A 17,210-nucleotide genomic window follows, 5' to 3' on the forward strand; every position below is an offset into this window, starting at 1 on the left:
ACTTTCTTCACATTACAAAATACAGATTCACATCAACTAATTTAATGAGAAACGTTAGAGGTATTTATACTCAGTTTTGGAAAAAGCAAGGATGCTTACTATTTCCTTTCTTTCCAATACTGCACTGAAGATAACTGGAAAATGCAATCAGGCAAGAAAAATCAATTAGAGACATAAGAACTGGAAAGTAAGACAAAAACTTTATCTATTTGCAGACAAAATAATAACATACCTAGAAAATCCTAGCAAATCATTGATCAACTTGACTCAAAAAAATTCAATAAGGTAGTGAGATATAAAATTAATGTATATAAATCAATAACCTACATATACATAAAAGTAACTAGTTAGAGAATATAGTGGTGCAATAAAACTCCATTTACAAAACAACAAAGGATGAACTAAGATGCTTAGGAATACACCTAATGAGAAAGATGACAAACATATATGAAGAAAACTTTTAAATGTAACTGAAAGATATAAGGCAGCTTTGAGCAAAGGAAAAGTCATCCCTGTTCTTGGGTTAGATAACTTAACTCTGTAAAGGGATTGTTTTTTACCCTAATTTATAAATTTAGCACAATCCTAATTAAAAAAAAAAAAGCTTTCCTTGAGCTGAACAAGTTCATATTGGAAAATAAGCAAACAAGAAGAGTCAGAAATGTTGAAACAGGCAAGTTATGAGAAGAGAGGATGTGTGTGATTAGCCCTACATGACATGAAAATATTTTCTAACGCCTCTTTAATTCATTGTGTTGGTACTTGCACATGAACAGATCAAGAGATTCATGGACTAGAGCGGAAAGTACAGAAACTGACCCAAGTACGTAGGGAAATGTAATATATAACAAAGGTCTTTTTAAATCATAGGGTCAGAGGTAGAGTTTACAATAAACAATCTGGTTACTAGGGTGTCTGGTTGGCCAGTTGGAAAAGATAATATTAAATCCATACCTCACACCTTCTGCCTCATACCCTATAGAAAAATAAACTCTAATTGGATCAAGGATCTAAATGTAAAAAACAAAAACCTGCATATGAATGACTTCTTCTCAGTGGGGCTATAGAGAAAGTCTTTTAAAATATAACTTAAAATCCAGATGCAATAAAAGAAATGATCGTTAAATTCAAGTATGTGAATATATTTTTTTAAGTTTGCATGGCAAAAAGCACCATAAACAAAGTTAAAATTCAACAGACACACTGGGAGAAATTGTTTAAAACATTTACCAGAGATAAGGGGCTAATATTGCTGGTATATAAAGAACTCTTAAAAATTGAAAGGAAAAAGACCAAAAAGAAAAAAGAAAAAGAGAGAAAGATAGAATTCACAAAAAGATGTAAACATGGTGCTTAAACATCTGAGAAGAGGCTCCATTTCTATTATATTAAAAGAAATACACATTAAAATTATACTGAGATGCAATTTATAACTTAGATTGGCAAAAATTAAAATACATTAAAAATACACTGTGGTGGTGAGACTATGGGAGAAAAGCTTTATCTTACAATGCTGGTGTGTGAATTGGCACCCACCCCGCCAACAGAAGGGAATTAGTGGGGAGGGGAATTTGGCATTAAATAAACTGCATATGCATTTACCTTCCAAGCAAGCCCTCTCCTAGGAATTTACTGTGAAGATACATCTCCAACAACATGAAAATACACATGCACAAGGATATTTTGTGAACACTGTGCGTTCTTGCCGTACACATGGCTTTTTCACTCAGTGTAGTTCCCTCCTCTTCTGTCCCTATGTGAGCAGAGAAGGAAGACGCCGAGAAGATGGCCATGTAAAGATAGAGGTAGGAAGGTGTTGGAGTTTTACTATCACAACCAAGGAACGGCTGGGGCCGCTGAAAACTAGGAGAGGCAAGGGAGAATTCTCCCCTAAAGTCTTCAGACAGAGTGTGGCCCTGCCGACACTTGATTCTGGACTTCTAGCTTCTAAAGCTGCGATGCGATACATTGATGTTGTCTTTTTTTTTTAATAAGATTTATTTATTTATATTTATTTCTCCCTCCCCCGCCCCCCCCCCCCCCCCCAGTTATCTGTTCTCTGTGTCTATTCGCTGTGTGTTCTTCTGTGACCGCTTCTATCCTATCAGCGGCACCTGGAATCTGTGTTTCTTTTGGTTGCATCATCTTGTTGTGGCAGCTCTCCGTGTGTGCGGCGCCATTCCTGGGCAGGCTGCACTTTCTTTCGCGCTGGGCGGCTCTCCTTACAGGGCGCGCTCCTTGTACGTGGGGCTCCCCTACGCGGCAGTGGGGGGGGGGACACCCCTGCGTGGCACGGCACTCCTTGCACACATCAGCACTGTGCATGGGCCAGCTCCACACGGGTCCAGGAGGCCCGGGGTTCAAACCCATGTGGTAGACGGACGACCTAACCACTGGGCCAAGTCCACTTCCCCTGATGTTGTCTTAAGCCACCCAGTTTGTGGTAATTTGTTATCCCTAGGAAACTAATATAACCTCCGAAGAGCAGGCAAGGGGCAATTTAAAATATTGGTGACGGCGATGACCAAGTGAACAACTGTTAAAAGCACCAAGTCTTTTGCGTGCTGCCTGGCAGCGCTCTCCCTCGGCTGCCGCGCGCCTCCACGGCGCCCTTTGGCCTTGCTGAGGAGCAGCTTTCCAGCCCTGGGCAGGAACTGCCCCAGAGCCCAGGCCCATCTGCAGCCCCACCCACTGCCTCACCCAGAGCCCAGAGCTGGTCCCGCCACCACCTCGCCCTGGGACCCCCAGTCCCTTTGCCTTTTCACCGCATTTGCTTTAAACTGAGCAGTCCCTGACTCCTGCGGGAAACCTACCACCCTCCACCCCTGGACCCCATTAGGCACAAGCCCCTGCAGGCACCTCCCGTGGACCCCTGTTCTCTGGCACCCATGAGTGACAACACTTTATCTCAAGCATTAGAGCCTCGGTTTCCCTTTGCCGTACCTGACCGCCTCCCGGAACAAAATTTAAAATCTAACTTAACTAATTCGAAACAAGGACCCTTGATTACAGAGGTCATCAATTTGCAAGCTGTGATTTCCAGATCATAACATACTACGTCCGCCTTTGCCATCTCATCAAATTTCTATTTCTCCCTCCCAGACATTGCCTTCCACCTCTCTGAGTACTTATTGGAAAACTCTGTAAAGTTGACAGGGACCTCGGGATTTTTATTCTTATGTTCCTCTGCACGTCTGTACAAAGACATAAGCAGACACCTTGCCTTGTTTTCTTGGCGTCACCTTTAGCCATCCTGACTGTATTGTTTGCAGGTCACAATAAAAATATGTTTATTTTTGTTGTGGAGAAATAAAACAGGATGATCAATGAAATACTGTCAATTATTAAATACAGTACATCAGGAAAGAATTTGTGGGAAAGTGAAATGGATATAGTTCAAGGAAAAAAAATTTTTTGACTTTCAGAAGAGCTTGTTTGTATGTTTTTCAGTTCTTTGATGGTGAGCATCTAATCTACGTGGGTTTTAGATGCTGTTATGAGTGAAGAAAGAGTTTTATTTTTAAATGAACTCTCATTTAAACGTTTATAAACGACCAAATGACATCTTTTGGAACTACCTAGATAAAACATGCAGATGTTAACTTAGAAATATGGAATGGGTATATGGTTTTCCAAAAGTCTTTTAGGGTGAATACGAAGACCTCTGCTCCAAGTAATCGATTTTACCAAGAATTTAGAATGCTTGCTGCCAGGTATATTCAACTTTACCAAACATCCCATGGTGAGTCTCAAAGTGGCTGCACTATTTTAAAATCCCATCAGCAGTGTAAGTGTAAGGATTTTATACCGTGTTACTTTTAATCTTAGTTTCTCTGATGACTAGTGTGGTTAAACGGCTTTCTTATTTTTACTTTGTTGTTAGGGTTGATATTGAGGCTCCATCCTTTGGCAAAAGGACTCCTCATCTCCTCTGCTTCAATTACTTGCATTTTAAAAAAAGGATTCATAGGTAGGTATGTAAGTATGTAGGTAGATGTTACTAGATTAAAAAATAGACAGATGGGTGAAAAGAAAGATAAAAAGATGTACAGATAGAATGATACAGCATATGTAGCAAAATGTTAAAATTGGTGGATCTGGCTATTTGGGGGCAGGTATGTTGGAGCTCTCTGTATGGGTTTTGTATTATTTTTGCAACTCTCTTATAAGTTTGAAATTATTTCAAAATAAAGCTTAAGAAAAAAATTTTAATGGAATTGGAGAATTTAGTATTCTGAGTATTAAACCTTTTCCTGATATTTTATTAATTTTGTTTATAATACATTTCATTGCACAAAAGTATTCATTTTGATGTAGCCAAATTTAACATCTTTTCCCTTTAAATATATGTTGTGTCTTATCTAAGTATAATCAGACCCTAGAGACATTTGCTTATATTTTCTTCTAAAAGTTTTAACAGCTTTGTTTTTCATTTTTTCTTCAGTAACACAGATTTTTAAAAAAATTTAATATTTTGTTTTCAAATCATTGATTCATATTCTTATCTTTAGTCTTTCATTCTTTCTTTCTTTGATTTTTTTCCATGTAAAAAATTTCTTCCAATGAACAGGTTACTGATAGTCTTTCTTTTTTTTCATTAAATTAATTCAAATAAGGTACATGTATACATTGCCACTGAATAGTATTTCATTGGCATTACATGTTTTAACTTACATATTGCCATTTGTCAGAAATGTTTCAAAATTCACCTTGTCATTTCTGCTTAACTCAGAGTATTTAATAAGTTTTAGTTTCCAAACCATTTTTTAGATTATCATTTCCAATTTAATTGACTATGGTCAGGGAACATGTTCTTTAGTTTATGGAATTTATAACTTTGGTCACAAACTATGATCTGTATGACTGATATTTGGAATTAACTATAGAATTTGGAAGTTATAGGGTTTTATTTTTTCAGCTTAGTGTCTGGCTAATTTTTTGTGAATGCTTTTTGTGTGTCAAAAATTAACGCATGCTTTCTTTCCATAGTCCGTAGGGCTTCGTGTATGTGCTGATCGGTTCTGGCTCATTAATTGTGTAATACTTTCCTAATTTTTGTGTTGCTTGAACTGTTAGGTACTCAGAATCAAATTCTCCAACTATGACTGTGGATTTACCCATTTTTCACTGTAATTCTGACATTTTTCCCTTTATATGATTCAGTACTTATGTTTATATTACTAAAGTCTCATATTATCATAATTGCTTTTTTTCCTAGAATAAACTTTATTTTTAAAGAAGTTTTAGATTACAGAAAAGTTACATCAAAAGTATAAAGGATTCCCATATACCCCACCTGCTTACCCTCCCACCTCTTTCCTTATTAACAACATCTTAAAATAGTGGTACATTTGTTACAATTGATGAATAAATAGGGAAGCATTGCTGCTAACCAAGGTCTATAGTTTACTTTGTGGCTTTACACTTATTTCCAAATGCCCTATGTTCAACTATATATAATGTAAACTATAGTCCACTGTTAGTGGCAATGCTTCAATATGGGTTCAATTGTAACAAATGTACCACAATAATGAAGGATGTTGTTAATGTGGGAAAGTGCGTGAGGGGAGGGAGTGGGACATATGGGAATGCCCTATATTTTTTATGTAATACTTATGTAATCTAAAGCTTCTTTAAAAATAAAAAAGTAATTAAAAAAAAATGCCATGTTCCACCTGTTTTCCCTCCCCCTCCTCTCAACCTCTAGTAACCATTACCTTTATATCAGTGTTACATGTTCTTCCATTAGTACAATACTAGTAAGTTTACTTTGTCGATGGTTGCATTCACCCCGTAAGTTTGTTCATTCTTCAACCTTGAGTACTTTGGGATGGTAATGCCCACTCTGCTTCAGACTGAGAGGGGACTTAGATCTTAGGAGGTGGCTGGACACTTCTTGCTTGCGATTGTAGAGGCTCTCTGTTTTTTGGGATGGGGGTTGTCCATCATTATCATTTTGTTCATTGTCCTGGGTGAGAAGGTGTTGGCTGCAACTCTGCTGAGATTCAGGGCTCAACTGTCATATGCACAGACTGAAGATTTAAGTCTCTGAGATCTATATTTAATGTGGATAGTGCTAATTATAGGCTCAAATAACAAAGGGTAGAAGAATCATGTGTAGGGAAATGAATGAGCTCTTAATGCGCTTAACTTCTCTTTGGTATTTTTCATCTCTTTATCTTTCTTTTTCATGAATTTGAGTGATTCTCTCAGATCAGTCATCTACTCTACCAATTCTTTGAAAGTATGTAGTTTATTATAACTTATCCACTGGATTTATTTACTTTGATTCTTTAAAAAATTTTGTTTAACCTTATTTCTTTAAAATACTTCTTTTTTGACTAATTTTTAAAAAGGTTTATTTTTCATTTATTTCTCTCCCCTTCCCCCCACCCCCCAGTTGTCTCTTCTCTGTGTGTCCATTTGCTGTGTGTTCTTCTGTGACCGCTTCTATCCTTATCAGCAGCACACGGAATCTGTGTTTCTTTTTGTTGCGTCATCTTGTTGTGTCAGCTCTCTGTGTGTGCAGCGCCATTCTTGGGCAGGCTGCACTTTCTATTGCGCTGGGCGGCTCTCCTTACAGGGCACACTCCTTGTGCATGGGACTCCCCTACGCGGGGACACCTCTGTGTGGCAGGGCATTCCTTGCGCGCATAAGCACTGCCAATGGGCCAGCTCCACACGGGTCAAGGAGGCCTGGGGTTTGAATCGTGGACCTTCCATGTGGTAGGCGGATGCTCTATTAATTGCTCTAGCCACTTCCCTGCTTTGATTTTTAATAAACTTTTAATTCCAGAATAGTGTTAAGTTTGCAGAAAAGTTTCAAATATAACATGGAAAGCTCCTGCATACCACATACCCAGTTTTCTCTAGAGTTAACTTATTAATAACCATGGCACATCTGCCACAATTAGGAAAATAATACTGGTACATCACTATTAACTTAACTCCATAGTTTATTTGGGTTTCACTAGTTTTACATGATGTCCCTTTCTGTTCCAGGAGCCCATATTACATGTAATCATCATTATCTCCTTAGGCTTCTCTGTTTTGTGACAATTTCTCAGACCTTCCTTGTTCTTGATGACCTCGGCAATTTTGAGGAGTGCTGGTCAGATGTTTTGTAGAATGCTCCTTAATTTGGAATTGTGTGATGCTTTTCTCATGATTGGACTCAGCTTATCAGTTTGGGGGAAGAAAGATCCCTGAGGTAGTGTCTTCCCCCTGACATGGGGGTAACTACTGTTGATACTACTTATCGCTGATGATACTGACCTTGATCTCTTGACCAAGGGAGTATTTGTCAGGTTTCTCCACTGTAAAATTACTGTTTCCTCCTTTCCATAGTCGACTCCTTGGAAGCAAGTTACTTAGAGCATTCCCCACACCAGAAGTAGGGAGGTAAGCTCCATCTCATTGTGATGGGAGTACCTACACGCATTATTGAATTCTTCTCCACAGGAGATTTGTTTATTGTCCCCATGTATTTATTTATTCAATCACTTATTTAATTCAATATGGACTCATTAATATTTGCTTTCTCATTTATTTGGTTGCTTAGATTGTTCCAGCTTGGGCCACTGGAGCTCTTTTAGTTTGGCCTCTCATTCTCTCAGCTAAACCCTCATATTACGTGTTTTTCTGAGGCTTCCTTATTTTTTTGCCCTACAAGATGCTCCAGGCTCATTTTTTATATTCCCTGTCAAATCAGCCATTTCTACAAGGACCCCTGGTTCCTTTTTATTTAAGAATGATATTAGAGGGAAGTGGATGTGGCTCAAGCAATTGGGCTCCTGTCTACTATATAGGAGGTCCAGGGTTAGATACCCAGGGCCTCCTGGTGAAGGCAAGCTGGCCCATGTGTTGAGCTGGCCCTCACAGAGTGCTGCCCTGCACAGGAGTGCTCGCCCACGAGATGAGCTGGTGCAGCAAGATGACACAACAAAAAGAGACACACAGGAGAGACAATAAGAGACACAGCAGACCAGGGAGCTGTGTTGGGACAGGAGAATGATCAGCTCTCTCCCACTCTGGAAGGTCCCCGGATCGGTTGCCGGAGCTGCCTAATGAGAATACAAGCAGACAGAGAAGAATGCACAGTGAATGCATGCAGAGAACAGATAATGGAGGGAGGGGAGAAATAAATAAATAAATCTTAAAAAAAAAAAAAAAAGAATGATATTAGAAACCAAGATCTGATCTGGGCACCACTGATTTTATTTTAATTACTTGATATCTCATTTATAGAATTTCTATTTTCCAAATATTCCACTTTCCATACTGTGTTACCTTTGCTCTATGTTTCTATTCTTTTTAAAAATTTTCCTTTTTGAGCATTTTATTCATACAGATTAAAACATTTCTTCACTTTGTTCCACTACTTAGAGTTTCAGATGGCTACTTGAGCAGCTGCTGATTTTTCCTCATGGTAGTTCATTTATTTGTCTGTGATAATTTCTCATTTCTCACTATCTCTCTTAAAAATGTAATCTTATCTTTAGTAAGGTAGTTTTCCATAGGTGACTTTATGCCTTGGATAATGGGATAATTTCTTCAACATATCTTCTCATTTTCTATTGTCCATGGGTTTCACAGAGCCTGGTGCAGTTTTTAAACTTAATTTTCCAGCTTGGAGTTCCAATAGCATGCGGTAGTGTGGATTCAGGTCTCCTCCTTGGCCAGCCTATGATTTGCTCTTTATTTATTATCTTCTTGTCCAAGATAGTAACTTTCTTGCAGCATCCTTGGGCTTCTGGGCAGATTTTTTGAGGGGAGAGTTTCATGGGAAGCCAGGATTTATGAGGTGTCTTGGCCCAGGCATTTCATGCACATGAGGCCATAGCCTATGTTTTAGCTCCCTGGCTGCTAAAACAAATACTATAGATTGACTAAACAACAAGAATTTATTGGCTCATGGTTTCTGAGGCTTGAAGGCTTGCTTCCTCTTGGGGTAAGTATCTTCTGGCTGGTGGGCAACCTTTGAGTTTCCTTGGCTTTTCTATCACGTGACCATGCACATGGTGGTGTCTTCTCATTTCTCCTCCCAGTTCCCTTGACTTCCAGCTTCTGGCTGTCCCGTGGCTTCCCTCTCTGTCTGACCATCACTCTGTTCATAAAGAGCTCCAGTAATCTGGATTAAAGCCCAACCTGATGCATATGGGTGACATCCTAACTGAAGAAACATCTTTTTTTTTCTGTCCGGTTGCATTGTCGTCTTTCTGGTATGTCCCCTTGCTGGGGCCTGCGCCTCTCTGCCCAGGGCTAGGGACGCCTTTTTTCTTTTTTTTCCGGGGGTTCCCGGGGATCAACCCTGAGTCCTCCATATGGTAAACGGAAGTTCAATTGCTTGGTCCACAGCCGCTTCCCTGAAGGAACATCTTGAAGAGATAATCACGAGAATGAGGACCAAGACCAAGACCACGTCCAAACAACTGAGTCCACCACAGCCTGGAATCTCAGTCCCTAAGTGAGCACTGAAGTCCCAGCCCCAAGTCTCTGCGATTCCATTCCTTTGTGAGCTCCTTCGCTTTAGTGCCAACTCACTGCTCTCAACATAAGCTTCCTCTATTTCTTGGACCTGAGAATTACCTTCTCGTGGTGAGCTTCACAATGATAAATTTTTATCAAATAATTTTTCCAGTCGTTATATGTATTATGAAGCAGAAACAAAGGTTTCCATATCCGCACATTTAACTTATTCAATGGACATAGGTGTTTTAGTTACTATGTGCTAGGCCCTGTTGCCAGCAGTTTACAAATAACTTAATTACTGTACATCACATCCTTATGTGTTGCAGATGATTTACGGTTTACTCTGCCATATTCAATTCTACTTATTTTTCCAGTCTTGGGACTAAAGCTTCCTTCTCTGGATGCCATCCCTGATCACCCAAGGATGCCTTTATGTTGTTTCTCCTATTCCCCACTAGAATTTTTACTTTTATCATAGCAATTACCTTATTATAGTATTCTAATTATTTCTCAATAGATTGTAAACTCATTAAGGTCAGAGGCCATGCATCTTATCACTGGGTACACAGAATCTATCATACAGTCTGGCACATAAACACATCATTATATTTTTGCTGAATTAAAAAAAAATTATATCATGTATGAATAAAAGGCACCATTAAGGTAGTATGTAAGAGTTCAGAGATTTTTCTTGGGAATAATTTTGCCAAAAGAAATGTAAATCCAGTTTAGGGTATGTATCCATTTTTAAAGAAATCTTTAAGTCTTAGATATCCTTCTAGGACAAACATTTGAGATACTGTCAAAGTTTAGACTGTAATATTTAAACATGTATATTCCAGGGATATATTTAGAATTCCATCTTGATATCAACCCTACAAAATCCACAGTAAATGTTTTCATAGGTCAATTAGAATACTCTAGAATATTTTTTCACCATACTCAGGCTTGGAATTGTAAAGTTACTTGGACCCAGAAATAAAAAAGTAAAACACAGTTTATAGTTAGAACTTAGAGAAGAAACTATGAATATAATAAAATCAACCAGTGGAGTGTGGTAGTAAATTAAAGAATTAAGTAGGGCAGGCTCTGCCTTGGTGGCAGAGACTATGAACAGGATTTACACGGGGCTTGGAGCCAGAGCTGAATTTGAATTATATGTCGAATGCATCTTTAGCTTTGTGACTTAGAACATACTACTCTCTAGATCTCCTTTATAAAATAGGAATAAAAATATCTACCTTTTAACTTTGAGTTGATGATGAAAACACCAAGAACAATTCTGGCAGTTGAAGACACCAAAAACTGTTAGTTCAGGCCTACCATACTTGCCATACTCCTCAAATAATTCCTTGAAATTTCATTAACTTCTAAGTTCCCTTGGAAGTAACATTTGAGTTACATAGTCTTCCTTTTAGCAAGCAAGTGAATAATCTTTTGCTGTTTCTTTTGTAGTAAGAGGCTGCTGTATAAGTTAGCAGATTTATGTTCTAATGAGACAACATAAGACGAATTATTTAATTTTTAGATCTATGTATTTTTAAAACATTAATGTTCACTTTAAAAAGTAGTTTGGCATCTTTACAATTTGTATGATTTTATTATTTCAAAAGGGTTTTAATGAGATTATTTTAAAAGTTATTGCATCATTTTTCTATCCCAGTAAAGGAAATGTTCTTCACTAACTACAATAATTCTATAATATTAATCTTATGATCCTTTATCAAAATTAATGAACATTGTTATAATTTAATTATAGCCACAATTTATTTTTATGCTACAAATGTTTTCTAAGTAGGTAAGATAAATTGAACTTCTGTTTGCTTTTGATTAATACTTAATTAGACATTAACTATAGGAGAAATGCTGAATTTCCTAACTTCTATTGCTTGTAGTATGAATATCTACTTGGTATAATAATGATAATAAAAATGAATATTTGTATTTGACTTTTCATTTTACAAAATAACATGCTATCTTATTAAATCTTTCCTAGAACACACTGAGCTCAATATTACTGTTAGCATTTTATACAGGAGAGAAAATAGTCTTGAAAAGATTAATTTGCCAAGGTCACCAGACTGATATGTGTAAAGCTGGCATTCATATTAAAAGTTCTGACTCCTAATACTTTGTTTCCCTTATTAGCATAATTGATTAGAATATATTAATTTTCCTGCATATACTTCAAGTTCAAATTCTAAATGTGATTTTAAGTGTTATCTTAGACTTTGAGACCCTAAGTTTTAAAAAAAAAAATTGTTCAATTTTTTAAAATAAAATGCAAAAATGCTATTGGAAAAAATAGCTGCAGGAGTAAGTGAAATTCAATAAAGTGAAACACACAGGCATGCACAGACTGCGTGTAAATAACACATTCATATTTGCAAGTGGGTGATTTTGTATACTCAGCACATTATGTAAAGAACTACACCAAAGTTTTCCAGCGTTTTGCAAATATGGCTTTATCATGCGCTTGGTTTTGTAATACTTTGTCTAATAGGACACACTTTAAGAAATTTAATTTTTTCAAGAATGCCTTTTGCACATTTTGAGATGCCACATAGGACACAAAAAGGTACAAAAGCATTCAACAATGTTGTGTTTGTAGATGGGCACAGATGGAGAGTATTATAGGAATGTACACGTTTGATCCTACAAATTGTAAACATTTTCAGGAAATTTACGTTGACACTTTTCAGGGGAGAATGAAGGGTTTGCAAATTACACAAATCGTAAACCTATGGTATCTGAAATAAAACCTAAGTGATGAGTGGACATTGCTGAGGTCTCCAGGAGAAGGAGGGGCATTCTAGTTCAGGTGGAGCAACCTGTACAAAAGTCTGGGGTGATGAGCATGGTAGGTGCTCAAGTCTGGGCAGGTGGAGGGGAGGAGGTGGCTGGAAAGCCAGGCCGAGCCCACAACCCACACGAGGGGTCGTGAGTGCCCCTGGAGGACTGTGGATTTCCCTGTGGGGAATGCGGAGTCAGAGATGCTTTAAAGCAGTTTGCATTTAGCAAAGTTGCTCTGACACCAGTGTGAAGGGCACATTAGTGGGGAGAAACTGGGGACAGAGGTGGGCTACTGGAATAGTACAGAGATGTGAGCTAAAGCAGTGGGTGTGGATGAGGTATGGATTTCAGACGTAATGAATATATAGAATCAAGGGACTTTTGGACCCCCTTTAGGTTTTAATAAACAGGGGCAAGTTACAAAAGGAAAGTAAAGAAAATAAAACTACTAATGGAATAAGATAATACCTTATAAAATATTATTACAGCACAAATCCATGTCTTCTACTAGAAGATTTGTTTATATCTGAACAAAATTCTTACCGAAGGTCTTGAAATGGGTCTGCTCTGACAAGAGGTGTCTCCACTGAATGTTCAAAATGAGCCCCTTCAGGCCCTAAACAAAAACAAAAGCTGAATCAGCAAAAGAAGTAGAATAAATGACACTAAGCAAAGTAAACAATCAGTCTACATTTTAAAGGACAAGGAGATTTTGTTGTTTGCTGTTTGTGCGGATGTTTGAGTTGTAGAAACAACATGGACACAGACGCTTCCCTTCTTTTCTTGGAATACCAAGATTTCACTTGATTCTTAGCCACAAAAAATTACTTTCGAGTTGGTTACAAATAAACTGGCCTACTTTTTTTTTATCCCCCCCACTTGTGGCTTTTTGCTTGCTGTCTGTTCTCTATGTCCATTCGCTGTGCGTTCTTCTGTGTCTGTAGTTAATTTATTTATCCACCCTCCCTTATGGCTTGCTTGCTGTCTGCTCTCTGTGTCCATTCACCGCGTGCTCCTTCTGCTTTTTTTGCTTGTCTCCCTTTTTGTTGCATCACCTTGCTGAGTCGGCTCTCTGTGGCGCTTGCGGGCTGGTGGCACTCCACAGTGCTTGTGGGCACTCTACAGCGCCCGGGGCCGGCGGCTCTCTGCAGCGCGCGGGCGGGCCCGCCTTCACAAGGAGGCCTTGGGACACGAACCCAGGGCCTCCCATGTGGTAGACAGAGCCCAGCTGATGGAGCCGCAGCCGCTTCCTGACCTGGTTTAATTTAAATTGAAAAAAAATTCTTGTTGAAAATGGAATAAGTCCATATATTTTAGGTAATAGTATTTTGATGATTCTTTACATTTTATGTGTAATAATTGTATCTATTGCCATATTTTTACTAAGGTTTATCAGGAAATTTACAAAGAAATCAAGTTTTGAAATATTTTAAATTGATCTTATAATTTCCAGGAATCCATATGTTCCAAGTTGTGTCATCAGTCTGAGAAAATAGTTAATATATAAGACCCAGTGCCCATCAGGATGTAGAGATCCAAAGGTGGCCATGACATGGTCTTTGATATATCCTATCCTGTTTCATACTTGAGACTCAGGAAACAGGTGATATTATTTTCCCACATGACTGAAGAGGAAATGGAGGAAGAGAAAGGTTAATTAACTTGCCCAGGGTTACACAGTTCAGAAGTGGCAGGGCTGGGTTTTGCATTCAGAGTTCAGACTTTTAACCTCTACACTATAGGGTTTCTTACATATAAATAAACAATATATGGTAGAATGTATTATACCACCACCAAGGCACAAATAATTATTTTGGGAGTCAGCAGGAAAGAAATACTTTAAGGAAACAGGGAAGACTCTGTATAGGAAAACGCAGTTGATCTGAACCTTAAAAGAATTAGACATTTAAGAACATTTAAGAGGATTTTCAATGAGAGCAATGGTACCAGGGCAGTAAAAGTGAGGGTTGTATATAAGGAAAGAACAACTAACCTAGCTCACTGGGAAATTAAAGGATCTAGTACAAAAATAGGAATGTATCTTTAATATTAAATTGAAGATATTTCTGCTCTTGAATATTTGGCATGCACACAGAAGACCTAAGCAGCTCCTGCTGCCCACATTTTCACATGATTTACAGACATGGCCCATCCCTGGTTTAGGGATGGTATTTTGCAAGTAATTTGTTTCTCTGCTTCCGGGTTCCAAAAAGGGTACCAGAAGTGGCCTCACGTTGTGCAGTCTTTCCTCTTTAGGAAACACTGAGAACAATGAAAATTTTTAATTTTTAAAATCTACTTTGTTTTGGTTTTGATATTAGGCACAGAAAAAAAATTGCCTGAGTAATTGTCACAGGTGAAAGTTTCCCAGAAAAGAGGATGAGAAATCATGACCCTGTGCAAAAGGTCTTGCCAGTGGCCCTTAAATTAGGGGAAACAAACAAAACTTCTGTGAAACAATATTCTCACATTTTCTCCACAATACTATTAATGATATTAGCCATGTTATTATATTACTACTTCTTCAGCAATTGTATTTAAATATGAAGATATCAGAAAACCCCACCATTTTTAAAGCTCTTGCTAACGAAATAATAGTTCGTGGCACATAAGTAAAATAGGCTTAAATGAGTATAAAATGAGAATTTTAAATTATAAACTAAATTTAGTGGCATAATTAACTTAAAATTACAATGAACTAAATATCAAGGAATATATGTAAGTGAAGGTTATTAACTTTTCATGAAATTATATTATAATTCATGCACATTTTATTCAGATGAAGAAGATATCCCCATTTATACTGTAACAAGTCACATTTGCTTAAAATATCATGCCAAACCTAAAGATTAATGGTGGCCATTATGGAAAGGAAGACTATACCAAGCATTGGCGTTCCCATGGTAAATGGTGCCAATTGAGTTTTATAGTGCAATGTCTGGTCTGCCTGAAACACAGACAAGATTTTTTGGCTTGGAGGGGGAGATAATTTGGCATGGTAGTTTGCATGATATTTCTGTCCCCTTTGACTTTTTCTTTTCCCCTTTCTCCTTATTTGCAAAACATCAAAGAAAAAGTAAAGAAAAAGTACATTTCAAGCCATTCATTAAGAAGATGAGTAGAGAGATGCTAGGTGTAGTTCTATATTTATATACATATATTGTTTGTAGTTTATACAGCATTGTTTGAAACATGAGTATGTTTTAATATGAAGGACCTGTGGTAAGCTTTTCAAATAATAAAAATGAATGGTTTCTGTATATAGCTAATAGAAATAAAAGGCTAGAAGTCAAATTTCTGGGTAACTATTTCATATATTTTTATATAAATAAACTGATATGATGATGAAGAAAAAAGTATCAACACAGTTTACTCTAAATAAACATATAATCTGGATAAAACCAAGCTAGAAATTGCAATGTATTCCAGTTGCATAGGCAATATTTAGCACGGCTTCAATTCTTTTTTTCCCTTAAGAGTTGAAATTAACCTAAAAGTGCCGTGGCATTATTTTATAAGGAAATATAACTCCACAATTAGTTTTTAAATGTATGCCAATTACTTATCTAATATGATCATAGTTAGCTATATTATAGCTATATGTGATTATGTTAATGTACTTAGAGGCAGATGTAAAATCTATATATTGAAATGTATTATCTATAAATAAGAGCAGCAGTTTCTCTATCATAGAAATTCTAAATACCCAAATTATATGATTTTAATTATATTATTAGTATCCAGATTCAAAATAAATACTTCTCAGAACCTATTTGCATGTAATAAAATGGATATTTACTGAATGGTTTCATAAAAGAATTCTCAGTCAATGGTTGTCGATAGTAGTTATATTTCCTTTAGGTTTGCATTAATATTTAAATACTACCAACCAAGATTATATAAAAATAGAATTAGCTTAACACCCATTCCTTGTGGAAAATGGTACACATTATCTGTCATTGTACAGTCTAAATTTTACGCAGAGAAAAAACTTCATTATTAAAAATCATTATTGAATCTTGAATTACATGACCCTGTATACTATACATTATTTATACATGAAAGTATAATTAAGAAGGCAAAAAAAGCTTAGTCTTATAAAATGAAATTTTTGTTTTAGAATATAAGCCCCCAAAATTAACCATAGTAAATGGTCCCATTATTTCCACTTTACAGTATCAGTAGCATTTGTTTGACCCCATTCTCCCATTCTGGATCCCTGATGCTTATGTGAAGATCTTCAGTAAGGTTGTGGTACAAGATGGATTGGAACGGAGAGAGGGCAGATGAAGAGGGATGCATTCAGTAATTATGGAGATCAGGGATACAGTCCAACTATTGGATGCAAAATTGCTTCAAATTGCTACATTCTTCCTAACATCCTGCTATCCTAGGCATTTCAGTTGGAGAAAGATGCAGAGTTCAATATTAATACTTGCATTCAAACAATGGATAAAATACACTCAGATATTTGTTAGCCACACTGACAACTGTGTATTAACACTAATCCCACATATTTATTGAATACTTATGGACTGAAATGGGCTTTTCATGTGATGAAAAAAAAAATTCCTTTGCCCCCCTCACAGGCAAATTTTTCTAATACGTTTTCTCCATATAATGTCTCAACTGCCTCCCATTCCAACCACCTCCACCTACTTTTTGCTCTAGTTCTTCCATGAATATAACAATTACCTTCGTGATGATAAAGCTAATGGAATTTCCTATCATCTTTCTTGGACAAAAATTCTAGGAACATAGTCACTTTTGGAATCAAGAAAATGTCTTTTCTTATTTTCCTCCCACCATATGATTTTCTCATTTCCTTTGGTGGTCACCTCCTTCACCTGGCCTCCAGTGTTGGCACTTCTCAGAGCTCATGGGTTGATGAAGCGCATTTTTATAACTTGAGTTTAAACCTCTCCTCAGCCTTAATCTCAGATATC

The 17,210-nt window shown here is 37.1% G+C and overlaps 1 protein-coding gene across 2 annotated transcripts in view; it reads right to left on the reverse strand.

Moving 5' to 3' along the window:
* Positions 1–17,210, reverse strand: part of SGCG (sarcoglycan gamma) — a 157,595-nt gene that overhangs the window by 13,934 nt on the left and 126,451 nt on the right. For both annotated transcript variants that reach the window (XM_058277057.2, XM_058277058.2), the window contains exon 6: positions 12,808–12,880. In XM_058277057.2, coding sequence (XP_058133040.1) covers positions 12,808–12,880 — 73 coding nt within the window. The remainder of the gene's footprint in view (positions 1–12,807; positions 12,881–17,210) is intronic.

This window comes from Dasypus novemcinctus, chromosome 15 (assembly GCF_030445035.2).
Source record: "Dasypus novemcinctus isolate mDasNov1 chromosome 15, mDasNov1.1.hap2, whole genome shotgun sequence".
NCBI classification, from domain to species: Eukaryota; Metazoa; Chordata; class Mammalia; order Cingulata; family Dasypodidae; genus Dasypus; species Dasypus novemcinctus.